General features: G+C 37.7%; 1 protein-coding gene across 1 annotated transcript; it reads right to left on the bottom strand.

The window, feature by feature from the left end:
- Positions 1 to 8,833: 8,833 nt before the first annotated feature.
- tmem167a (transmembrane protein 167A) lies at positions 8,834 to 15,021 on the bottom strand. The gene is made up of 4 exons (XM_063490604.1): positions 14,930 to 15,021; positions 12,303 to 12,412; positions 9,748 to 9,782; positions 8,834 to 9,627 (listed from the first exon to the last, which is right to left on the bottom strand). Exons 1-4 carry the CDS (start codon positions 14,930 to 14,932, stop codon positions 9,557 to 9,559), a joined length of 219 nt encoding a protein of 72 aa, XP_063346674.1. The 5' UTR covers positions 14,933 to 15,021; the 3' UTR covers positions 8,834 to 9,556.
- Between the last annotated feature and the right edge of the window lie 2 nt (positions 15,022 to 15,023).

Below are 15,023 nucleotides of genomic sequence, written 5' to 3'. Positions count from 1 at the left end.
ATGGTTAGGTACTTTGATCCATATTTTGTGCAATCAGTTACATGTATGATTGTTAATTTCAGTACAAAGGTGATTCAAGGGTGTAAAAGTCACTCACCTGTTTTGTCTGTTATCTTCTCTAGTTTGTTTTGGCTTATTTGCCATGGTTGGCATAGAAGGCTGCCTGTTGCCCAGTTGTAGGTTGTTACTGGTGGGGGTCAGGATAGCCCTTCCATGGTTGAACTCTCTAAGTATAAATAGTAGGGTTATTAGGTAGTATTAAGTAGTATTCTCTACTTTTCTTTACAGCTTTAATCTAAGAATGATTGTAGACGTCAGCAGGGTTAACTTCTCAAGTCAGACTTCCTGATTTAATAAACAGTTTTTTAAGTGTCAGTCTGAACAGTAATAATGTATAAAACATGTTTCTGAAACTGATAGGGTTCAATTATCTTCATTCATTCAGTTATCTTTGTTGCATCTGTGGCTAAAGGTATTTTTAGCACTATTAAGTGCTTCTTAAGAAGTGGATGAATGGAGGATCCCATTGTTTTCTTTGTGAATCACTTTGTGTATCAGATGCTCCATTTTCTTTGCCATCTACCTCAGCACGGGCACGTTTCAGAAGTGGTGGCCTTTCCTGCTTGGTTTCAACTGAAAGTAATATTTAAAAATCAGTGCCATGACCCCAGTATGCGTGACTGATTTGATGCTTAAGCTATCCAGGCACTGAGTTTGTTTGGGGAATAAGGCGAGGTCATCCTGCAATGTATGTGCTAAATGATCCTGTTAAGAAAATAGATAAATAAAAAGGGAACACAGTTTACACTTTGGATTATTACTCACCCTTTTACTTCTGTGATCTGACAAGCATGTGTTAAAAAGTCCCAGAGAAAAAGATTTGTTTCATGGATACGTTTTCTTCACAAACAGTTTGAGGAAATAAAGCTATCAGAGTGCAAGTGATATTTGGAAACTCTTCGTATGCATGGATTTGAGCTTCCCACGACAAGATTTCTGTTTTGTGTATTGAAGGTTCATTTAAACATGACGCGCATGATGCGCTGATTCTTCCAACTTGCACCAGGGAAAGAGGTCAGACAGGCTACAGCTTCATGAGAACGAAATTTACTTTATTTATTCAGTATTTCAGAAATTCTTTTGTTACATCAACTGAAATTATTATGGAATACTGCTGCTACTACTACTGTTATACTAATAAAAGCTTTTTTTTTATCCACAAGGGGTCTGCCAAATCAAACATGTAAAGCTATCTGCATGTTTGATTTATCAGATTTTTATGCCGGATACTCTTCCTGACACAACCCCCAAGGGATTTGTGTTTCCTTTCGACTTATGTTTGTTAGGCAACTATTACCACTAATAATAACAATAATAATGTGTTTGGAGGCGTGGTCCTGCTCCTGATATCCAGATAATTTCTCTCCAAACCTTTGACTGACAGACGTAATGACAGCCTTAGCCATTTGCCGCCTGCTTGGCCTCCCCTCTGCTAATTGGACCTGTTTGAGCTTTTTTCATTATGTGAAAAATATTTTTTTTAGCACCAAATAGCACAAATGTGTGTCTGTGCATTGCAACTGTACATTTTGTGGTTACAGCTTGCTAACTAAACTTGCTAGTCTTGCTAACTAAAAACTCAGCGCTATGCACTCCCAAACTTCAAAAGACTCCAAAAAAAAAAAAACCCAAAACAAAACTAACATGACTGCCCTTGAAATGCTTTTTCAATACAGTCTACGGTAGAAAACCCAACCTGGTAATAAGCATGCCTATACTGTCCCTCTAGCTTTTTACTATTTCTCAGTTCTTTAGAAGAAAACAATACTCTGAGCATAGCATAACTGATGTTTCATTGGTTAACTGAGTGCGAAAATTGTGTGATTGCAGCCCTGTACTACACCAGTGTTTTGCTGAATTTACTGTAAATTCAGCTAGAGTGCCAAAGTGTTGCAGGCCAATAAATAAATCAAATCATAGGCTTGTATACTAATTAGAAACAGTTCTTTTCTGTTAGACTTTTCATCAGTCTTATGAAGATGCTTGGGTTCTAAATTCCCACAGCCGTGCTCCATGGGGTACAATTTCTGATACAGCTGGAGATTATTCATGTTATTATTTCTCAATTTGTGGCTACACTTATGAGTGTCACTCTAAGACGGCATCCGATAGTTTTTTTTTTTTTTTTAATGTTTACTTTGACCAGCTGTGTCTCACCATAGTTCTATAAGTTACACTTCTGTCATACATGTTACTTTGTTACAGGAAGGGCCTTGTGATTTCAATGAGTGTGGATACACTATGCATAATGCCAACATTAGTACAGGACTACAGTCCAACAACAAATATAATATTGTACAGCCTCCCTTTTAAAGAAAACCAATAAAACAGATGAAACACTAAGAGTCACTTAAAGTCAGACCAGTTGAAGGCTGAGGGAAATGTCCCTGCAAAGAGGATTATAGACCAATAAAGTGAGTTATGGTTATGTGGGAGAGTCATGATAAATCAAAGATGTTTACAGAGTCTTCTTGTGGATCTAGGAGAATCTTAATTGTACCGTGCACAAGATATTCAGCTGCTTTCCACATAGCACTGTGCAACCCCTAATATTTAAAACTCAGTAAATATACAAGAATCAATTTATTTCTGAGTTCTGCACACCAGGATTTATTATGTGTCTTGTGTGTCTTGAAAATCTTGTTTACTACAGGCAGCACAGCTAGTATTATTTTCACCTTGTGAAACTGTGTGTTTGTGACAGATGGCCAGATGTGGTCCTTATGACATCTGCTCTAATGGGAATTTAACCAATGGTAGTTTTATGCAGTTTGGTAGGTGTTCATAACTCCATCTGACAGAGAACCAATTTTTCAACACTAACCCTGGAAAATACAGTCACAAAGCTTTACAGCTGTATAAACCTGATTCTCTGCACTGCCAGAGAAATATGAATAATCAGGTGAACTCAGGCATGACTTGTTGTGTAATCATAAGTAATAAAGTACAATTGCCTCCATTTGTGATTTGTTTCCTACAAACAATGCTGGAATAAATATTGGTTGGAGCGAGGCATCATCAAGTGCTCATGAAACAGCTACATGTGGATGTATGTGCTGACCCCACACCTGTATATCATAAGAGCTCTAACATTTGTTCAGATCTGCTGTACTTATGTCTGATATTCTTCTTTATCACCAGGGTTCACTCAGCTGTACAAGTGCAAGCTGTTACAGTATCTGTGTTGTTCGATCCTCCACACGGTTCCTATGGCAGCTTTGAGGGTTGAAGTGGAAGAGCTCACGTCCCCACTCATTACTGGAAACATGCCTGCTGGACTTCTGTGACTGTCTCAACTGCCAAAGTGGAAAAACTGTTTGGTTTTCCTAGAAGTGATAGAGGAACTCAAACTCTTCAACCACTTTGCACTACAAATTCATGTGTTTCTGAAGCATAGCATATTTACATGTTTTCAGACAGTTTGGTCATTATCCCGGGGGAAATGGTGGTACTATAAACTGGATTTATATGCTCAATATTCAATTAAAAATGTAAATACAAGAATGTTGAAAAAAAAAAAACAGTCACAGTGGGAATGAACAGGATATTTTTCAGATGCTTTCATGGTTTTGTGATTTTGAATACACCTTCACTACAAAATAAAATGCATCATACTTCATAAAAAGACAGTGCCTAAAGCCTTGAGATTGCCACATTTGCACATAGATTTATAGGCAAAATAATAATTGAACAGTTAGCACAAAACGTTTACTGTGCTTATAGCAAAGTACAAAAAAGGGTGACTTCGATGAAATGAACTGATTCATTGTTGATAACTAGAATATGTAGAGCAAAAACATGTTTTTTCTGAACAAGAAAATTTGAGCCTTGGTCACTAACAAGTTGTGTTAGGTACTTACACATACAGTGTAAAAGTAATGTATAGGTGTGCATATATAACTGTGTAAATAACTGGTCCAAATGGCTACATATCATTTCCAGTGTTTCCACTTTATATTAATATGCAAAGACTCACTCAAGTGAGCCAGTATCGCTGCAAATGGGAACACTTTAATCAAAATGTGGACACAAGTGGTCAAAACCACACGGTAAACCTTCAAACTCTTGTTGTTTCATTTGGCTGGTTATGAAGTCACTTTTCAGTGAATGTTTACTTCATGTCATTATTAACTCAGCCAAAGATGTTGGGCTTTCCAGATCTGTGGAACTGCCTTGGCGTGCAGGAACTCCTCCTGCTGCAGGTTAACAAGCCAGGCTGAGATGTCCCAATGAAGAAACTGTGCCACCTTCAAAGGAGACACATATTGGCCACAGGAGTGAGTTAAAAATTTTTCCTTCTTACCATAGCGTTTCTGGTAAAAATGACTGCATGTGGAAGAAGTTAGAGTGATTAAAAATGTTGACTCTACATAAAATAAAGTTTCAAGTACATACCTGATTAAAACATCCAGCGTCCACAATGGGATCATTCACACAAATTGTCATCAGGCAGGTGACTGACCCAGACTTGCCCTACTTAGAGGATATTGGTGTTCTTTAGCTACCAAAGTCGTTTACTTGTCATTTGTGCTCTCGTGGGCAGAAAACAGTTTGGATCTTTCTAATGAAGAAGTGAGGACAGAACAAAGGGTTTATAAAATGAATGTGATGTCAAGCATTTTTAATCATAATAATGAAGCCTTTGTAATCCTTTATGTCTAAAAGTTTGGTTGTGTGTCTCAAGCTAGAAGCAGCCACAAGAGAGAAATTACCCCCGTAGGTATCAGTAAACCAAGAAGCCTCAGGTTTTTAGATATATAATCAAGAAAGAAAATATAGGGCCAAAGGGAGACTGATCACAGAGATACACCAATAAGGAATAATCCACTACTCGTGAATGTTTCCCTCCTTTACTCCCTGTCATTATCTTGCTGACATTCTCACCCTCCGGCCATCTCCTGTGCAGCTTTCTTTCTCTCCATTCATCTTTACCTTCCTTTACAGAACTGATTCAAACAGGCTCCACTGAAGATTTTAAGGGTCAAGGTCTGTTTGGACACTTCTGGTTTGCTCAGCAGGAGATGGCAAAGACTTTAACGGCCTGATTGCCTTTGAAGTCCACAAAATGACAGCAAGAACCTTTCCAATATGATCAAAGGAGGACAGAGGCAACAAAATTAGAGTAATATGCTTTGGATATTCTCCTTGTTGACTAATGATGTCAGAAAAGTACTTATGATGTGAACTATTACAAAATTCTCTTGAGAGAAAATTCTGGAAAACACAATGGTATATTAATATAAATTTTACAATGCCCCAAAAACATTATAATGAAAAAAATAACTCACCAGCCAAACAAACAAGCAAAACCAGAAATCAGTGAGTTCTATTTTCAGTAATTGTAACTTCATTTCCATTGAAGGGTAGAAAGGGGGTATAGAACATTAGGACTGTATTGGTATTTTGGAATAGATGTCTAAATTTAATGGCCTTTCAATACATGTCTCTGGCTACTCCTCTAACTCTGCTGGTTTACAAATGTTAAATATCTTTAAAAAAGTTAATATGCAAGTGTAGTTAAGATACGATAATCATAGGTACGAATGTTATGGTAAATTTAGGCTTGCAATGATTTCTTTGAACTGTTCTTTTTTTTTTTTTTTGGAGTGGACTGATTGTACAGGATACATCTTAGATGACTTTAAAAAGCAAGAATTGGGTCCAAAAAGCTTGAATGGGGTTTTTCTGTAACCCACACAGGCTCAAATATATACATACACCCAGACTAATATTTGGATAAACGTCACTTAGTAAATTGCACAGTAACCAGATGCTTTTGGTAGACATCAACAAGCTTCTGGCATAACTCTGGTTGGATATTTGACCACTGTTTATGAAAGCATTAATACAGTTCATTTAAATTGGTTGGTTTTCTGGCACAGACCCCACTTTTAAGCATAGCCCACAAATTCTCAATAGTGCTGAGCTCAGGGCTTTGGGAAGGCCATTCCAGAAGCTTAATGTTAGCCTGCTTTATCCATTCTATTACCAGTTTTGATATGTGTCTTGGGTCACTGTCTTACTGGAACATCCAACTGTGTCAAAGTTTCAACTGTCTAGCTGTTGATTTGAGATGAAGTTGAAGAATTTGGTAGTAGTCTTCGTTCTTCACTATTCTATCCACTTTTTGCAATGTACCAGCATCAGTGGCAGCAAAACAGCCACAGAGCGTGATGCTACCACCACTGTGCTTTAAAGCTTGTATAGTGTTCTGAGAGCCTCCCTGTTACTCCTCCGAGCATACTTTTTGTTATTGTGGCCAAATAGCTCAATCTCATCTGACCAGTAAAAAGTTATTTGTTGGTCAGCGCCCTCTCAGTCCATGGTGACTGTAGACAGTGACGCTGGTGTTCTAGCAGTTTACAGCATGTTTGAACCTTGGTGGTTCCTGGGCTGTTTCTGGACATCCTAACAAATTTCTTGTCATGGGAGGGTGACAGTTTAGGTCTGAATAACTTATACTTACACATCATTGTTTAAACTGATGATCTTGAAATACCCTGTCATTAACAAATGGCGTCAAGAGATCTTCCCAACTTGTAAAATACACAGTTCTTCTTCTTATATCAACTTCCTTGGACTTCCCCATTGTTCTTAGTACCGTCAAAACAAAACACTTTTGTGCTGGCAAACAGAAAGCACCAGCTGTAATAAATCATGATCACCAATGTGAAGTTAATATGCCTTGGCTTTGTCAAAATAACACTCTTAATAGAACCTTCAGCATCATTTATTAAAAGATTTAAGTGAGTGAGTCTGTATCTAAACTTTTGACCCTGTGTGAATTAGAGAAAATCTAATGTAAATCCAAACTTGTATACCAAATTCTTGTTTTTTAAAGTCATGAAAGATGTGTGATTACAATCATTCCACCCTAGAAAAAGAGCAGTTCAAAGAAATCATTACAACCCCAAAATTACCACGACATTCATGCCCATGAAGAGTGAATGTAAACTTCTGACCACAACTGTAACTTTGTATAGGATATACAGAAATAGCAAGTCTGTAACTAGGATTGTTTAAATACTGAGGGCACGAGTTAAAAGTTTATCCGTTCAGTTCTGACACTGTAAATAGATACAAGGTGCCTTTTGAAAAGTAGAATCAGCTCCCAAAAATTGTTATTGTTTAAATGCTAAAAAAAGATGTCTGACATTTACAGTCTCACTTTGAATTCACTATCCTGGCCTTTTATAGTAAAAGCTTTATTTTTTCTAATTAGAACAGTGATATATCAAATCATGAGGGAATCAATACTTGTATCCTTTTTTTCCTTCTGTTCACATGGCAGACAGAGACGCTTTATGATGTCACCATAACATCACATTTTATTTAGCAGTCAGTTAAATGAGTTTGCTTCACATTGTTAAGCACAGTTAGTTTAGACTGTTTGGTTGCCATGCTGCGGCTGGTGGAGCCGAGAAATAAACATAACTTTTAAGGATAGAGGCAATGATGCTCAGCAGATGACATTTAAAACAGAATTCTGACATAAAAAACAGGACTATTTTTGTGCCCTTTGCCATTTGGCATCCCCTTTAATCAATCCTGATCAGCCAATTCAAACAGAGAAATCAGAGCATGCATTAAGTGAGCTAAGTCGTAAAGTTTTTTTAGGCATCAATTCACTGCACTTCTGCCAGATGTTCATTGCTCATTGCTTGGCAAATGTCTCCATAGCTTATGGGAGATTAGGAATAATGATCTTGACCCAAAAAGAAAAGAACAATTACATGTTTAGTTTGATTTTTGTCCCCAAATTACCCTACCAGAGCAGTGTGCAGCTGCCTACCACCAGTTTACGAGTTATTTCTTCCATCTTTCCTACATGTAATTGAACCAGTGATAACAGCTCCTATCATCAGCTGAAGCAAGGAGCATCAGTTCTTCCATAGTGTCTTCCTTTCATCATCACCCAAGACATTAGCTCAGTTCATTGACCCAGTCATATCCTTCCAGCGTACCAGTATCTCTGTTCCCCCAAATAGAAACGGAGGACTGCTCCGCTGTGTCTGCTCTATCTGCGTCATGGCCTGATAATCACAAATTTACCAGAAGGCTTGATGCTTTATCTCAACCGAGGAGAGCTAAAACAGTTGCACACCAATATAGGATCTATGTTCTCTAACAGGGAGTCTGGATCTGGCTACTCATCAAGGGGGTGTGTGACTACAAGTGTTCGTCTTTAGTCTCATCCTCTGTACCCATAAACAGGGAGGAAATGTGTGAATAACTAACCCCCCCTTTCATTTTTTCATGAGAAACCCACAATGCAGTTGTACTATTTCCTGAAACAATACCAGGCCAGCATTTCTTAGGATTTCACCAAATGGTCAAATTCTGTGGCTGACAAAACTTGTCAAGGCTTTTTCATAAGGACTGTATAATTTAAGCCTGTTGCAGGCAGTTTTATGATGTGGTCACATGTGGAATTTTGGTTTCATGCAATTTATCTTGTACACAGTTCAAAGATGAAATTACCAGAATTTGTCTAAATAAGCAATCACACATAGTTGTAACTTTTCTAACATATTCTGGATCTGTTTCAGAGGCTACTAAATTTTCTCCAGATTTTTAAAGCAGAACTTTTTAAGGTTTTCTTAGTATGAATGAAACCACAGCTTTCCAGCTTTTTTGCACAAAACCTTGCCAAGACGGGTGTTCACTGCGAAGTTTAAGAGGTTATCACAAACTCTTGACCATCTAAACAGCTCTAAGAAGATCCCTGCATGTTTATAAATAAGTACTTAAATAGTAAAGAATGACACAAATCTATCATCAACATGTATTTACCATGTTTGAAGTCATAATAATTACTGACACTTTGTACAATGTGGCAGAAAACATGAATCATAAGCTTTGTTAAAAAAGAAAACAAACTTAAAACCACACTTCCAAAATAAGGGACTTTAATAAATAGCTGCAAACTAACTGACATTAAAAACATCAGTAGCTCTTTGAGGCAAAAATGTAGGACAACTAGACACCTGAAGAGCTTTAATACCATTTTGTTTGCTGTACCCACCATTTTCAACACAACAAACAGGAAGGTAACAAATATAAGTCAGCATGTAAATCCCTTAACAGATTAAACATTTATTGGGGTCCTCTTTGTGAAGAATTTCAAACAGATTAATCAGCTCCTTATAGTGACAAAAAATGATGGAAAAAAAATCTGTTTGAATGTTTAGACAAACTGTATCATTTGATCCCACAAATAGCAGATAACAGAAAAGCGGTACACTTGTTCCTCCCACACACACACTTAAACGTACAGACCTGGAAGTCTGTGGAGGGTTTCACACAAATGCTATCAGCTAACCCCCTCCTCCATACACGGTCTCTCCGTGACTCAGTACGTGATGTCAGGTCTCTCTTTTTACATTATCTAACTGATAAGCAAAGGAGGTCTTATTGTGCTTCTAGGATCATCCTGTCCATGTCTTCTTGTCTCTCCATTTCTCCAATGTTTCCATTAGTGGGTTTCTTTAGATTGCTACTGTAGGAACAGTATACTAAAAGCCATGATGACACAGCAGCAGGCCACCCAGGGACTCTTCCGCTCACCTGGAGAAATGAAATAATGCAGTGTTTAGGCTTTGTCAGGAAACATTTCTGTATGCATGTATGAATAACAATATGACAAAGTAAAATAAAAAAAACTATATGGGGCAGTCATAGGCTTACCTATTCTGGCACACTTCCAAAAAATTCCTAGAAGCCTAAAAAGTAAAGGAATTACAAAAATTACAAATTACTGTGATGATATGTGCACATACAGCAACAGAGGTACTCCACAAAACCCAAGCAGCCATCGGATATCAAGTTCCATGTAAGGAATTTACAACGTAGAGGGAAAAGACGGACAGCAGGACATCTCATATGGATTGAGCACTGAGGCAAATGAGACATTTTCACATTTTTTGAGAGCACTGTGTGCGTCTCTGCATTTAAAGCAAACTTTTTAAACTTTCATTCTCACCAGATGGTGTCAGCATCCCATTGCAAAAATTTTCCTCAAAGTTGTCTCTGTATAACAGTTACATTTTGTACACTTGAAGCTAAGATTTGTTTTTGAGCGTACTGCTATTTTTCTTCATAAAACACATATTTTCCTGGAGATGGTATTCCCCTTAGATTTTGTGCCTTTCCCTACCACACAAGAATTATTTGCGAAATGTGTGGCATCAAATCAACACAAATAATGTCTCAAGCCTCAGTCAACAAATCAATCAAGGGGGAAAACTATTAAATCATCCCATATGACATTCTCAGTCTTAAGCACTTGTCTGAACAGGATGTCCCTCCCTTTTCCAATGCTGTGTGTATGTGTGCGTGAAACTGTTTCTGGGATTTGCCAGATTTATTAGAAATGAATTACAGAACTTATACAGCCAAGAATAATGTTGATCCTGAAATTATAAAAATCTGCTTTACTTCTGCTACTTTACTGGCCTTAATAAGCAGCTTCTTATTAACCAAGTGTTTTGGACAGACAAGCCTTACTTGATAAAGGAACGACTTTAATATGAGCAAAAATACAGGCGTAAATTACTTGAAGTGCACCATTTCTATTGCGAAAACTGACGACGTCAGAACCTTAAAGGATGTTCACTTATCATTGGTGGTGTGTGTCTATCAACAATTGCCATTGCTCAGCCTGGACAGAGTAAGACGAGGACAGCAATCCCCTTGCGACTAGGAAAAATCTGGAACTGATTGCAAGTAGTTGTGGTATCCAAGTGGTCACCCCACCGACCTTTTGATTCCAAGTCTATTGCAAAGGTCGCCTGGTAGGAGGCAACTTGTCTTCAAACAATCGCAGTCTGCAAACTCATCTGCGAAACGTCTTTTTGCAATGGGCTGCTCGACTCAACTGGTCGTCTTAGGGTGTTTTCACACCTGCGCTGTTTAGTCTGTTTAAATTGAGCTCAGGTTCATTTTCCCCTTTGGTACGATTTGTTTGTGCAGTTGTGAAGACAGTAACCGCACTTGGGTGCCATTCAAAACAACCACACCGAGACCCTTTGGAGGAGGTGGTCTCAGTGCATTTCCAAACAAGCACCAGAGCGGTTTGTTTATGGTGCGAGAATGATCTGACCCCAAACTGGACCAACCACCAGGTGTATGCTGCAAGTTTGAACTAAAAAACATTAATTTGCAATGCACTCTTTGTATTGTTAATGTGGGGAGGTTTTATATATGTGCAGGTCTGTACAGCCTAGCAACTAGCCAAGAATTCAATGTAAATTCTCAGTTTTCTCACACTGCATCTTCTCCCCATATTTACTTTGTTGCTCCTGCCCCAGACACATCTGGCCAATGAATGGACTGAATATTTTCACAGTTTGCAGTTCGCCTGGAGTTCACTTGGACTTTTCTCTGTAAACCAAAAGCACGGGGAAAAGCTACAAGTTTACAAACTCATCAACTGATCGGATCAGAGTAAATGAACGACAGTTGTGAAAACACCCTCAGTTATATTCCTATATAATAGCAAGGTTGCTGATCACCTATGGCAATCTGCAGTTTAATCGCAGACCTGCTGCAACTACATCAGTATTTGTGGAGGAATTTCTGAATTTTTGTTAATGGGTTTCAGGCTATACTCTGTATCCAAGAAGAAAATGTGAATTTATATGTGTGTAGATCACAGATTTGCAATTTACAACTATGTATCACTATTCATTGCTGTATTACCACAAACACAGCATCTAAATAGGCAACTTGATCTCATTTAATTGCAAGCTGATAGCAGACTGACTCTGATTTCAAAGATAATGAGTTTGCAAATTCATGGCATTTGGTCGCAATAACTTTTGTCTCCAGCCACAGTTTTCCTGTTTTTACTAGCAGAAACACTTGCAGAATCATTAGATTTGAATTTTCATTCTTCTACACTGCTCCGAGGCTCCATTTTAACTGTTGTCATATGCATGTGAATTTCTCCATCTATTCTGAAAGCATTAGACTGAAATTTACTGTTTTAACCTTACCTTTAATTTCTTGTAAGATGATCTATAATGTTATAGAATCACAATAATATACTTTACATACAGATTACCATTCTGAATTATTACATAGTGAAATGAAGAGTGATCAAGCAATTTGCCATTATTGCTGATAATGAACTTAGAAAAGATGAATGATTTAGTCATTTTGATCATTTATACTGCTCAAAAAGACAAAGATGGGAAGCTAATTAATCATGTCAGTGGCAATTTTTAAGTAGCCCATCTTACCCCGTCTTATTCTTGTCCAGCAGGCTGGGGGCCATTGCTCTGATGTAGGCACAGGTACAGATCAGGAGGAGAATCACAGTTAGCAGTGACTGGAAGTTGAAAATGGCTGACTGCAAGATGAAAGAGAATGATACATTTAGTACAGACATAATACAATATGTCATAACAATTTAAAAAAAGTGAACTCGTGACAGTTTTCTGTAATACTGATCTTAAGCTACGTGCAGAGAAGGTACTATGACCTCCCTCACAATCAATATCTTATACAGCACTCTGATTTGCCAAAATGAAGACCAAAGTCCAAATGGACTCAGTTAGTCCTTATCATCAAAAGGTGTAACACGTAAGATTTTCACTTCAAAACTGTTTTAGACATTAAAAAGATGAATAACAAAACTAGAAACAGACATGCCACTTATGAGAATAATTAACTGTTGCATTAAAGCAATAGCTACTACAGTGTTCTACCACACATATAGATCGAACAGTCAGTGAATATACCGAGCCCACAGTCCAACATGAATGGGGGGGAAAACAAAATTAGCTTCCCAGAGACTGTATTTTTCTCACACACAACCTGTGAGCCAACCCACTTCTTCTTGCTGATCACACTTTTTGTCAAGCATGTTGAAGAACTGGCAGTCAATACATGAAACCTTGTAGACCACACAGACAGTGCTATGGACAGCTGTGGACACCAGGGACACATGAGTGCTCATATCCAACCATTTTTTAGTCTGCTTGGAGGGAGCATTTACAGTTGGTGCACTTGTAGACATAGTTGAAAAATCCACACTGTCACAACAAATTGAAAGGCACTCAGATGTCTGCACAGATCGTTGCACCGATGTAAGAATTGAAAGACGGTCGAGTTATGAATCAAATTTAGTTTCAGATACTAAGTGATTCTATTTGCTACTGGAAAACAGCCTTTAGCCCTTCTACAGCACACTGTACCTTTAAAGCAACAATTTAAGCAATTAAATAAAAAACATTAATTTACTACTCCGGAGTACAGGTTAATTTGTAGTGCATTCAGTGGATGTTGGAATAACTGTAAAGACTAGCACACAACTGGGAAAATGATAAGAGCAACACTTCAAAAAGTCAACAAAAATTCTAATGCATGGCTTGGTGAGTTGGGTTGAGTTGAGAAGAAACATGGTGGACAAATGCTTAATGTTACTATTTTTGTAGTCGCTTGTAAACATTAGTTATTGTACTTGGAGATTGGCCTAGATAGATTAGAAAGGTCAACTAGTGGAAGCAATCCTGATTATTTTTCCCTGGAAAAAAAAAAAAGCAAGGTCGATCTATATTTATGTATTTGTTCATAACTCACCAGTAAACTGCAACTCATTTATTTTGTAGCAGCTGTGCTGTTTCCACGTTCTGACAGAAAAGCAAATGTCCACATCCTAATATAAGAAACACGGTGTTTTGGAATTGAATCTGGTTTATTAAACACCCACACAGTAATTATCCAGTAATCTTCACCTTATATATTGCCAGTAATTTTGATCTTTGTATTCAACCATTTGAAAAAGCTTTGATGAGAAACTAAATGGAAAAACTGCTGATCATATTGGCCAGTCTTTCACAATGTGAATGGCAATACTTACCATGTATACCTCATTTTACAATGCATGTGCACTTATGATCAAATCAAATGTAAATCTATAGGAAGGACTTTGTAATTAATTTATAACTGTCTTAATCTTATGGCACTCCAAAGCAACCAAGGGACTCTGCAATACATTCTAATCCAACTCCAATGCTCAAGTAGTGAGCATGATGAGTTTACAAGTACATTTAAGAACTAACATAGGATTTAAACAGGGGTATTTAAAGTCTATACCTGAAAGTAATTTCCAGATTATGAACTGCTTCTATTGCTGAATTTATAATATCCCTCAATAGCTCAAACTGTAATGTTGTTACAGAAAATAGGCATCATTTTACAACGACTTAACTGGTGTCGTACACGTAATGTTTAACTTTTAAAAATGAAATGTTATATAATTAACCTCGTTCCCTGTTTCTGTTGGTTCATCATTTCATCATTATTCATCATTTATTTGGTGTAAATAGGCCCTCTTAATAAACGTTCGTCTTTAAAATTCTACTTTATGGAAACCTTGTGGAAATAATTCATTTCATTTGTTACATATTCATTTACAAGTTTTAATTCAGTACAGCCTCATAAAGAACCCCGTAATATAGCGGACCCACGCATGCAGGCAGTAGTCCCTGCTCCTTGTCTAGCTACGTGGCACACGCCTCAAAACACTACGATGCTGGCACTCCTCGTATTTAAAAACATCAGAGATAACTTGACTTTTCTAGCAAACGACTCCCAATGACACATCAGTGCGCGCACTCGATGAAATAAAAGTATAATAGCATGAACGGAAACGTGACATTGTGGCTAGATTTGCTAAACTTTTAGCCTAACTCAGCTAACCACTAGTAGCTCGGTAGTTTAACATTTACTGTATGTCCTACAAGCACAAGCTGCCGTCACAGTTTATCGCTGATACAGGTCATATCTCCAATACTTGCGGTAAATAACGCTTAAACGTCGCTGCAAAAGAGCAAAAAGATCTGTTTTATCAAAACAAACTTACCATTTTTGTTAATGGGAATCAAAGCCACATCACACTTCCGCCTCCCTGGAACTTACGTAACGAAAGCGAAGCACGGTTTGCGTGACGTAAGGAC

The sequence above is a fragment of the Pelmatolapia mariae genome, linkage group LG12 (assembly GCF_036321145.2).
Source record: "Pelmatolapia mariae isolate MD_Pm_ZW linkage group LG12, Pm_UMD_F_2, whole genome shotgun sequence".
Taxonomy (NCBI): Eukaryota; Metazoa; Chordata; class Actinopteri; order Cichliformes; family Cichlidae; genus Pelmatolapia; species Pelmatolapia mariae.
This window is presented reverse-complemented; position numbering and strand designations above follow the sequence as displayed.